A 12,587-nucleotide genomic window follows, 5' to 3' on the forward strand; every position below is an offset into this window, starting at 1 on the left:
TTTTTGTGTATATTTTGTCATTAAGTAGTATTACTGTTTTGTATGGCGAGGCTCTATTTCTTCGGCGAGAATCTGGGATTGGAGGGCATCTCGGTGAAGGACCGGAGTTCATATGTTGCAATTCCCGACTCAAGATCTGGTCGGTGGCGGGCAAATATCATCCGAATGTCAGTGTGGAGGTAGATCCTACTGGATTTTGAGCTCTGGAACCTGATAGTAAAATAGAATAACACAACCAATAGGAAACTTTAATTTCTATAAATAGAATACAACTTGATTAGATACATGGTTACATACACAGACAGTAAGGCGAGACTTTTTTATACCTTTTTTTCGCGAGCTTATTTTTTTCTAAATCGTCAGAGGGTGAAAAAAAAATAAAAATAAAATTTGGGTTTTTCATTTAACAAAAAGTTTTGCCAAAACATCCAGATGGAGGAGAAAATAAAAATAAAATTTTATTGGCAAATGTAAACAGTGTAGTAATTGGGTTGGTTAAATGCTTTAAATTTGTATAATTAGGAAGAAATATGCATATCATATTTTTGGAGATTTCAAGGTAGCGACGGGACAAAAATAAAGAAAAACCTTTATTTTTTCGAAATTTTCATTGCTATGCACTAATTGGCAAAAAATAAAATTTTATTTGTATTCGAAATCATCAATAGTGGCAGTCGGTGGGTTCGCTAACAAGGTAAAAAAAAAGTCTTGCATATTGCAGTGGCATATCTAGGGGATGTGGAGGTCCACCCCAGGTAAAGACATTTATGCCCTCCTGCAAATATGCTTTCCTACTAAAAACTGAAAAAAAATGTGCTCAAGTAGTTAAAAATAACTTTACATCATTTTAATCCAGTGGCATGCTCCCCCATTTACTCATCGTTCCCCCTCCCTACTGATAACAAGTTTATATGCTGTTTATACCTCATGATCACACACAATCAAATGAAAATATGAATGGTTAGAAATTTTATCTATTTGGAAAGACTTAATAATATGCTTAAATCACCAATATTACTACTAATAAAATCAAGCTCTGAATTTTCAGCTAGTTTACAGTAGGTAGACATCCTGGCATTTATAAACCTATGAGTCTTATATTATCATATCATTTGGTATAGGCTTAGTAAGAGATTAAGATGTCAACAGAGTTGATTATCCTTACCTTAAATGCAGTAAATATCGGAGTTCCTTCTCACAATCGTCATTGATGTTGGCATTGCTAGGCATGTAGAAGACTCGTTGTCGGCAGAATGTTTGGCAATTTGGCGGCATGTCAGACAGATTATAGCGAACCACAAATATTTTGACTACTGTGCCATTTGGGTTAAATAATGTCTGAAAACAATAAATGTCACAGTGTCAACATCAACAAAGAATAAACCTGAATCAAATAACTTGGTTGTACAAATAAAGAAATGTTAATTAACTTCTAAACACATTCTCACATACCATAACACATCAAATTATTTAGAATTGCAGTATAGATTTACTGGTTACAATCCCAGAAAACAGAGATTTTGCGGGCAATTAACTTGCAAGCTACAAACATCACTTGACAAGCTGATATAAAGAGCAATTTACTACCACACTACAAATGCCACTCTGCAAACTGAGATTAAAAGAGCACTTATACTACCAAGGTACAAGTGCCAATCTGAATTGTCAGGACTAGGGCAGCGCCTTCACAACTAAGCTGTAAGTGCCACTTTGCAAGCTGGAGAGCATGTTGTAAATATTCTCTTAATATTCTCACGACAATACAAGATTGTTTTCACACTGTCTTATGACAACCCACAGCATCGGCAACACACACAGACACGACATAACAGGCTGCATCATTCAACACTTTCTTAGTTGACCTTTAACAAGATATAAGAGCCATTTTGCAAGTTGAAATTAGTGCTTGGATTAGAAGATGGACTTACATTATTGAATAAACCTTATATAAAATCAAGATAGTTAAGTATTTGGGAAATAAAACCAGGAAAATGAACAATGTACTCACAACTTGAATTGTTCCCTGCGCTGGGACATGATAACCTCGTTTCCCAATAGATTCCAAGTTTACATACCCCTGAGAAGTGCAAACATATGTAAAACCTAACTTAATATATATGTAAATATTTTGTCTACATAAAAACACACATCATAATAGATATAAGGAGTAATTCAGATAAGCTGCATTTCATATATTAGAAAAATAAACACATATATATTTGTGTCATTTTCATTGTTTTTGTTGCTTTTACAGTAAGTGGGCAAGTTTTAAAAAAACATTCAAAAAATCATAAATAATCTAAATTTATGGTAATACCTGCAATCATTTTAAATAACCAATTTGCATACTGAAAAGCTATTAATAATTAATGAAAATAAAATATCTAATTCGGTAAGATTATAAGTAAATATATATCGCTGTATAGCTTACCATGTAAGACGATGGTTGGTCATCATCAGTTACACTGTAGAAGAATGCTGTGACAGGAAGCTTAACATGCGAGGGGCAGAAGCGTCCGCTAGCTCCAATCTCAGCAGAAAACCCTTCAATTGTTCCTAGGGGCTCCATGCGCCCATTTAACACAGATTCCTAAAGTAATAAATATATTTGCATGATGAATCAGTAAGAAGAGATCAGCTAAAACGTACCAAACTTACCCTTGCCCAAAATAAAATTCAATCAGTTTTTATTAAATCAGTATATTAAGACCAGCTCATAAAGATCATTAATAAATTAAATTTTGCCTATTACAGTAAAACGCCCATTTTACGTACCCCTTGGTACCAAGAGGTGTTCATAAATTGAAAAATTTGTAAACTAGATCGGGTGTCAGTTTCCAATACCTAGGCCTAGCTATCCCCTGGCATTAAGCACCGATTGCAATGGGTAACCGGGCAAGGGTGGCCCGTGGCAAAAAAATGTTAGGGGGCCCTTTGGAGCAACTGATGTACTGAGGCATGCAGCGCCGAAGGGTTAATTTGAATTTTCAATTAAAAATTTATTTCAATATACAAATATGATATGCAGTTTGAATAGATTAGATAGATTTTTTTAAACATTTTACAGTTTTAATTTCTAAAAAGTAAAATAATTTGTAAATTGATTGAAAAAAAGCTGTTCAATGAACAAGGTTAGTCCAAGACAATTACCTCAAAACTTCCTAGTAGGCAACTTGTAGAAGCTGGAGCACTAGTACTGAGTACACGTGTTGACTGGTTCATTGGGGTCAAAGTGTGACCTAGGTCATTACATGAAGTAGAACTAAAAGATACAAATGAGCAAGAAATAAAAGCATATTTATGAAGCGATTGTAACCGGTGCCAGAACTTAGCATCAATTTTGGAGGTAAGCAACCATCAACCTTCAAGCATCAAGCCACTACTTCTTTATCTATTTGTTTTTTCAATTTTATGTATTTAAAATTAACTTCTGTCAAAGTACCAGATATAAACCTTCTGGACACTACATCTCTGCGTCTCCCAGAGTAAATGACAGATGTGTTTACACATGTTTATCAATTAATGGTCCTTTCCGGAGAGACCAGCCTGAACAGGGCCAGGAAAATGCACATGTCCACAAAAAACACAAGTTACATATGTTTACACTGTCATATTGTGGACTTCAGGAACAATATCCAAGGGATAGGGATAAAGACTGCTCTTTTCTAAAGATACTATATAGAGATGCTTGACAGTTCAACCTCTTTTATAAGGTTAAAAATATGATGTTATATATAAAATAGGGCAATTAGTATGGTACCTTTTAAGCATAGTTGTAGGTCTACTGTTCAGAGATGAATCATCTGTACTCTCTTTTGTCTTCCTCATAGGAGCCTAGAAAAATAAAAATAAAACATTTGTAATATATACATTACAGTAACAAGAGAAATACTTAATAACTAAATATATTAAATTTAAAAATTAATCAAATAGGAGAATTAATTTAAATTATAGTGATGACATCATCAAAAAAATTATTTAAAAATTTCTTGCTGTAACATATATTATAAAATCACAGCCAATCACTGACAAGATCAGGATGATTACATTTTTAAAAGGCATTGACAGATAATCAAAACTATGAGAATAAATAGGTTTTTCATCCCTGCACAACTTACTGGGCTTGAATTCAAAGGTAACCCTGTTCGTGGATTAAATATATAACTACCAGAACTGTCTATGGAACGACTGTGGTGACGTTTTGGTTCAGGACTGGACCAAGTTTTACTCCTCTCAAATGAATTCTGCAAAAATATAAAGCCATTACAATGTAGCTATATCATTACTATAACACTGTAGACCTCACATAATCACAAATTGTGTATTTACAGGTAAACCAATCACAAATTGTGTATTTACAGGTAAACCCACTTAACCTTTGCACCCCACCCCCTCTCTCCACCCTCATCCACTTGTCAATACTCCTAAATAAGCCACTCAATAGACAGTTTTCAAAATCACAACATAACCAATACATTGCACAATTTAAGAGTTGTCTCCACTTACACACTTAGTGTGCATGCATCATTATGACTATTAACATTATTACAGTACTTAGCATTATGTTGCGTTAAATATGTGAAACCAACAGATTATGAGCCTACGAAAATATGAAATATTATTTTATAATTAGTTTAAGTACATAGCAATTTTTAAAAATTAAAAACACAAATGTTTAGTTGATCACCTACCTCATTTGCTGGTTTCGGTGTCGGCTCTTTTTGAATAACACTTTTAAACAAAGATTTACTTTTTGTAAAGACTGGTATAAAGCCTCTTGGAGTATTTCGTTCCTGCCTCGACTTCTCTGGTGCAGGCTGGAAGGATGTCTGCGGATCTGAATGGAAGGCTTGTCCAGATGCCTGATTACCTCTTTTCATACTCAGCTTAAGTGAATCCGACATGGATTGTTTTGATTCAGCATTTTGATCCAAATTTATTGCACTAATGGTAGGACTACTTCTGGAGATGGAGGGTGACATTTCTTCATCAGAAGCAAAGTCAAGTTTGGTTTTGATATCAGAAACTAATTTTTGCACACTGTTGATGAAAGTAGTGCTTTTGAAGTCACCTGGTGAACCAGACTGTGGTGGAGATTGGCTCTCTCCTGGAGGACTACTCTGAGATGGAAAACTCTCTGTTGCAGAGGAAGAAGACTGCTTATGTGTCAGAGAAGTGTGGCTCACAGGTGAAATAATATTGTGACTCACGTTTGTAACCTTTTGTACAACAGGCAAGTCACATTGTACTACAGGGATGTTATCTAAGCTTGATGATACAGTTTCAGGCTCATTAATACATGATGGTAAAAGTTCTGTAAGTGGTGGGGACTCATTCTGGAGTTCATCATCAGAATTGGCTACAAAATAGATCCCTTTATCTTCTAACACATTTCTGTTTTTATTAGCAATTACACAGTTTTCTGACGTGTCTATCCCTGTTTGAGTTCTGAGTTCCTTTGAAGATAATTCAGTTTCAACACCTTGAGATAATACAGGTGGACAGGTATCATCTTTATAGGCAGGTTTACTTTTATTGTCAGGTATATTCCTATAAGGCATTATATTAACAGATCGTGTTCTCTGGTCCTCACAATTTACTGACTTATCAAACCTCTCATTACACTCTTGTGTTCTATGGCCAACGGTTCTTTTTGGTGTGTTTAATGGTACATTGCATTTTCTCTTGTGTTTTTTGGCATTCTGATAAGATTCTGGGTCAAGTTTGTGCACATTCTTCTCCTGTTGCCTTGAACTATGTCCCACATTATATTCACTATGGGCGTTGAAACGAGTCCGTTTCTCAAAACATTTGCGACCACTTCCTCGCTTGCATCTGAACTGCCTTCCCTGTTCTGATTGGAAACGTGTTTCTGAATTATCAAAAGGTTTCTCCTGAGAGTGCTGACATGAGAATTTCATTTTCTTGTGTCCAACACCACAGGGGATGATGGGAATTTGCTGCTGTCGTGGAAGGTAGGCCACGCTGACCCGAATACAGGAGGACTTGGTGATGTTGACAGCAGGAAAAGAATGAACCTCGGGAATCTTGACAAAGTTGGCAGGGAAGGCTTCTCCAGGTGCACTTACTCTGTAAAATAATAAACAGAAAAAATTAGTTAAATTGATATTTTCAGACTGTGTTGGTTATCTGAAAACCAACACACTATTTCAACAATAGTTGATTCACTAAAAAGTCCACATATCAAATTTAAAGCATGTAGACCTTAAGTCCTTACAAATATAAAATACAAGAAATTACTTAAATCACAGTTTGTTGAATTTAGTCATGAGAAAAATCATAACTGCAGAATTATGAAGCAAAAAAATGTTGATTATGAATCTTTTTAAAACTCTATTTTGAGCTATAATAGATTAGAAATATTGAATTCAATATATGAATTCCTTATTTTGTATTTAAAACAGTTGTCAGTTTACAATTGAAAATTAAACAAGAAGTTTCTCACCAATTAACACAGAGATGCGTAAAAATGCAGTTCTTAAATTCCTTTTATTTATTACCTGGAAATTTATTAAAACTTGTTACAGTAACAATTAGAGAAATATTTCTGTATATTATTGTTGATCTACCTATCTATACTACATGTGCCTCTTTGAATAAGCTGTGGCAGCAGCCCTCTGTTAATTTAGGTTATTTACTAATAATTAATCCCTGTAAAAGTTTTAACTGAATTTATTATGATTTTTACCAGTACCACATACAATTTATATAATTTAGGAGGCTTATACTAGGTCACCATGAGCCTATATAATACTATACAGTACTTACCTATAAGTAATGTTCTTTGGTTCTTTGCCACTGTTCATACTTAGCCAAGAGCTGAGCTGAGAGAAGTGCAGGTAGGACCTGATCGCCTGTAGTAGCATTCTGCTTGACTGATGGTAATGTAAAGACCTAAAAGATGGGGGTAGAGAGAAATAACAAATTGGTGAAAATGATTATTAGTTAAAATAATAAAGCACTTTCATTGGCCTTCACTTTATCAGCAGAATTGTTTATCTCAATGTCTGTGATTGTGCGTTATGATTTATTGCAAAGACCTAGCCAATGGGAGATAACATAACGGTTTATCTCAGCCTTCTCCAGCTGTGTATTATGATAAGACTAATTAATGCTTCCAAATAATAACATGTCATGTCAATTTGCTTCTTATTTTTCCTAAGTACATGCTCAATATATAAATTTTATTTATAATATTTAAAATATTATAGTAGTTTTAATATATGAAATTTATTTATTACATATTATTATTATGATATAAAAACTATAATATATGATTCATTTTTAGTGGAAATATTAGTTCATAGAAATCATTTTACTCAACTAAATCCACTTACAATTCATTCCAGTCTACTGTATGTTGAGGAGAAAATAATAATGTACCTAATTAGTGTTTTTCAGGCTATAATTATAATATGCATGATGCTTAGATGACTACAATGTTGATATAGAAATAAATGTAATAATAGTTCATACCACAAGATATTGTTTCCTGAATTTTAAAATAATTTGTGACAATTTTTTTTTGTTCATCAACAGAGGACACCACAAAAGCCTAATCAGGTGTGCCAGTCATTATCGCAGTGGTTTTGTGACATTATAAGCCGGAAATATGGGAAAATAATGATGTATCTAATTAGTGTTTTTCAGGCTATACAGAATGTGTGATGCTTAGATGAATACAATATTGATATAGAAATAGACATGTAATAGTTGATACCACAAGATATTGTGTCCTCAATTTTAAAATAATTTGTGACAAATTATTTTTATTCATTAACAGAGGACACCACAAAGGCCTGAATAAGGTGTGCCAGTCATTAGCACCAGTGGTTTTGTGACATTATAAGCCAGAAATAATGGGAAAATAATGATGTACCTAATAATGTGTTTTTCAGGCTATATAATATGTGATGCTTAGAGTTCTGCAATGTTGATTGAAAAAGACATTAAAATACCAGATATTGTTTCTTGAGAATAGTCATAATTAATGACAAATTTTGTTTTGTCATTTGAAAGAGGACACTACATAGGCTTAAGGCGTGCGAGTCATAAGCGCCAGTGGTTTAGTGACATTATAAGCCGGTCTAAAATTAAATTTTTGTTCATACTTGAACATCTTGATTCTATGGAGTACGCAATCACATGACACGCACACAACGGATCACTTTTAATGATGATCTGTTAAGACTGCCATCAACAGTCAGGTCAAAGGCTGTAGAGTTGGATTTGTCGGGCCGACAGTTGTACAACCGTCGTAAGAGGACGCAGTGGTTGCCCGGCATCAGGGAACACGTTTTGCAAGATTTGAACATTATACTGTAGTATACTACACCAACCTCGTAATAAAGTATTTTGTATAGTAAAATATTATAAAAATAATTTTTTTAAATCTCAAAATTGTATTTATCATCATCATTTACAGTGTTCTGATAAACCATAGTACCACTCACCTCCTTGGGAGAACTTGAATGATCCACTGTTCTAGTAGAAGGCATGGTTGTTCAGAGCTGAATGATGCATCCGCACCAATAGCAACCTCCTCCAGAGAGCTCTGGCAGCAGTCAGGGTACTGCAGCACCTCGATGGACATCGGGATGTTGTTGTTAAACATATAGTTTATATGTGACCTCACCATGTTCATAGTATGGCACTAAAAAGAGAATTAATGTGAGTGTAACTCTTATAATTGATTGATTGATTGATTGATTGCATTTTTTTTCAATCTGAGATACATTAAGGATAACCTACAAAATATTTAAAAAAAAAGTGACACTTTGATAATTGAAAAAATTATAGTATAATGGTAATAAAACAAATCCCTAAATATGGTACTAAAATAATGAGTGAATGCTACACTACTTCAATTTCCTTTCTTGTTTTACATTTCTATACATGCACTAAAGTCCGCTAATCATCTAATTGATGATCTAATTCAGACAACTCACATCAGACAATTCTTAGTAAATTCTAGACAAATGTTCTGTACCTCTTTCACAATATGCTAGAATCTAGCTAGAGAGTATAATAATTATGTAGGCCTTCCTTTATAGTACATTATAATGTATACCATGTGACTTGCATACAAGAATATATAATGATTTTCTGTTGAGATTATGCACATTCAATCTAAAGTATGATACTATCATGTCCACTATGCATGTACTAAACTCTACTTGCTTGTACAGTAGGCCTACTATTTAAACACAAAAGAGACAATAATGTGTCTATGACTTGCAGGTGCTCAGACTATGGACATTTAGGCACAAAGCATACATTCAGTTTCAACCTGAAACTAGATAAACCTTATTACGCTTAAAGCATGTTTTATGATTCTTAGAATATAACACTATACATACATAAACTTATATATTATAAGTGTAATTCAAGACTTTTAGTAAGGGATTTAATTACAGAAATAAAAACATATGATTTCATTTTAACCACATGGGGTAACAATTTAAATTTCCAAAACATTAATAATTTGTTTATTTGTTCCAGATATATGCAAGACTGTATGTAAACCAGTTCGTATATTATCTTAGGCTCATGCATTATATTAATTAATCTTTTTACAACAAAGATAATATGACAGTCCTTTATCACTAGTTAAGTTTGTTCCAAACTGAAGTGTGTTTGGTGGAATGACAAAACAATATGATAAACATTGTATGTTTAATGATTTAAATTTCAATATGTGTAGCATCATGATGGCAATAACAGTTTGCCAACAATATGATAAACAATGTGATATATCCCACAGATTAAAAAAACAGAATAACACAGGCTTAAGGCCTATATAAATTTTAATAACAAAAATGATGAATACTGTAGTTCCAATCAATGCCAGAGCTAAGATTTTCAAACAGCGCAGGACAATATCAGAGTGGACCCATTTTACGCATAAATTCAAATAATGAGCACCCATTTTCTTAAAAGTTGACACATTTTACGCAAAAAAAAAATATGAAAAATCTTGACCCATTTTCTTGAAATTTTACCCATTTTAGGCTAAATATGAGAAACCTGGACCCATTTTTTAAAAAGTGGAATCATTTTATACAGGAAGTTGCATAATTTGGGCCCATTTTTAAAATGTGGACCCATCCCTACTGATAGCTGGTTTCACTAAATGATTGCAAAAAGAAAACAATGCAGCTTTCTCAAATGGTAGAAAAAAGGGTAATTTATCTAAAATCTTATAATTTTGGAAATTTTAACTTCCTTGGTCTGATCCAAATAGGAAGTAAAACAGATATGACCTTGATAACATGTCACCAAAACAGCCCATTAATTTAAGAGTTGACTATTCAGACAAAAAAAAACTAAAATCTGAATTGCCACACAAAGACTTATAGCCTTTATCATCATTTAATGAGTACTGTATGTAATTTTATTGACAAAAGATACTATACATTATATCCTGACAATAATACCTACACCTCATGGAATAAGTATTTAATTTATTTATTGACAATCATTCACTAATCAAATCATATTACAGTATTACAAATGATAGCCTTTGTATAACATAACATCATGTTTATATATATCATTATCCAATGGAGGTATGCATAGATTTTAAGAATATTATTTACCAACTGTAGGTCCTCATGTGTTGTTAATCTTCAACAAACAAATCATCACACAAATTCATTCATTCCTTCTTAGTGCTGTTAAATTATTCAGTTTCAAGAAACAGATGTACATACTCTACAGATCAATGGCTTTTAGTTATTGCTTTTGTGTCTCATGTGTTTATTATAAGTTACTATCTATTTTGCATTTTGATCTATAGTACTCTTATGACGTTAAAAGGTGTTAATTTATTGACAATTATAATTTGTACTTAAATTTTTGATGCGCTATTTATTTTAATATATATTATTTCATTTTACCTAAATGTAAGCGAGTTGCCACTTACACATGGAGTATTGTAAGTAATGCTCTATAAAAAAAAAACTGTGTCTCATAAAATGTACACTTTTTGATTTTATAAGAACACATTTTATACCCGAGGCTGAAATTGCTAAAAAAAAAAAAAAAAAAAAAAAAAAAGAACAAATTGGGGCTGAGGTAAAACGTCAAATGTTGTTTTTATCTAAAAAAAAATAGAAAAACCAACAAATATTAATCTGTACATTATTAGCAGTGAGCTGTGTCTATGTAATAATACCTTCTACACTGCATACAATAATAATTTTTTTTATCTTTGAAAAGTATATCAAATAAGAAAAAAAAATTTGAGCCTGAAATTGGCAAAAATAAGAACACCGAGAGAAAATGTTACTTGTTCTTATTAAATAAAAAAGTGTAGAGTCTTTTTTTTTTTGTGAGAAACACCCTAGAGAGTTGCAGGGTTTGAACCTAGGACCCTGGAATAGCTCCACTTCAGCAATACAAATAACATAAGCACCTTTCAGATAGACGTTGCCACATCATTCCGTAAGCATGCCGGCATAATAACCAATCTATACCCTTTCACACAGCGCCTTTGTTACCGCAATATTGCGGTAATATTACGCTTTTCTGTCTGAAAGGGTCCTATAGAATGGCGTAATATTGGTGGTTTAAATACCAATTGCAATTGTTTTCAACCTTAAACTTGTTTGCCCCTACTGTATATTGAGTAGACTCTTTCAGACAGAGCAAGCCAGTTACTGTTACCACAATATTGCAGCAATATTACTAGGGTGAAGGTGGCCTAAAGTAAGCCAGCATGTTGGTGTATCGACCCTTTCAGACAGAAACCCATGCTGGCGTGCTTACCGCAATATTGCAGTATTGCAGCTCTGTCTGAAAGGGGCTATAATACACAATGTTTGCACTGTACAAGTCAAGTTTGAATTGCTGTAATTGTTGTATATATTTAAACAAGTTATTAGAACAAGATAACATTTTCCTCACCAATTAATCTATTTGCATACATTAATAAATTAAATTTGTTAGTAATCCATTTAAATATTTTTGTAGTAAAAATTTTTAATTTTTGTAAACCAAGAGTTCAATGTTACAATTTGATTTTTTTTTAGGGGTCTTCCTCATATATAACACAGACCATTTAATTGCAAATCAAACTGGATTTTGAAATTGAAACTGATTAAATTAGCCTTCATCTCTCGTACCATCACATTATAATATTTAAATTTGTCTGTGAAATTATAGAGACAATTAAATAAGGAAATGAGGAAAATACAGAGGTAAGGACAGATAACAGACAGGAAAAGAGTGTGAACTGACGATATAGTGCAAGTTGTTCAGTTACATTAGATTTTCTCTAGAGTGTTTTGCAAAGGCGTTTTAAAAAATGTATTTATTTATATTAAATTACTCTACACATTACAACAGGAGACAACATTAAACTAAGAAAATTACCTGTATTAACACATTTTATAAAATACAAACACAGTGAATATCAGGTCATTGTTGTACTATATTTTTTAATGATTAAAAAAATTATTATAATTCTTACCTATTCACGTCATTGAAATGTGAAAGTTAATATATTGGCCCTTTTGAAATGTAATGGCTAGATGCATCTTATTGCATTTTAGCAACAATCCAGA

General features: G+C 32.8%; 1 protein-coding gene across 2 annotated transcripts in view; it reads right to left on the minus strand.

The window, feature by feature from the left end:
- LOC117108030 (protein FAM214A-like) overlaps nt 1-12,587 on the minus strand; it is a 34,024-nt gene continuing 21,437 nt past the window's right edge. For both annotated transcript variants that reach the window (XM_033249873.1, XM_033249872.1), the window contains 10 exons: nt 8,475-8,674; nt 6,790-6,915; nt 4,692-6,090; nt 4,119-4,244; nt 3,761-3,834; nt 3,151-3,262; nt 2,432-2,590; nt 2,009-2,077; nt 1,166-1,338; nt 1-210 (listed from right to left, as the gene is read on the minus strand). In XM_033249873.1, the coding sequence (XP_033105764.1) occupies nt 54-210; nt 1,166-1,338; nt 2,009-2,077; nt 2,432-2,590; nt 3,151-3,262; nt 3,761-3,834; nt 4,119-4,244; nt 4,692-6,090; nt 6,790-6,915; nt 8,475-8,674 (2,595 nt within the window). In that variant the 3' untranslated portion in view covers nt 1-53. The remainder of the gene's footprint in view (nt 211-1,165; nt 1,339-2,008; nt 2,078-2,431; nt 2,591-3,150; nt 3,263-3,760; nt 3,835-4,118; nt 4,245-4,691; nt 6,091-6,789; nt 6,916-8,474; nt 8,675-12,587) is intronic.

Source organism: Anneissia japonica, unplaced genomic scaffold (genome assembly GCF_011630105.1).
Source record: "Anneissia japonica isolate Jap-2015-1 unplaced genomic scaffold, ASM1163010v1 scaffold287960_len3192837_cov198, whole genome shotgun sequence".
NCBI lineage: Eukaryota > Metazoa > Echinodermata > Crinoidea > Comatulida > Comatulidae > Anneissia > Anneissia japonica.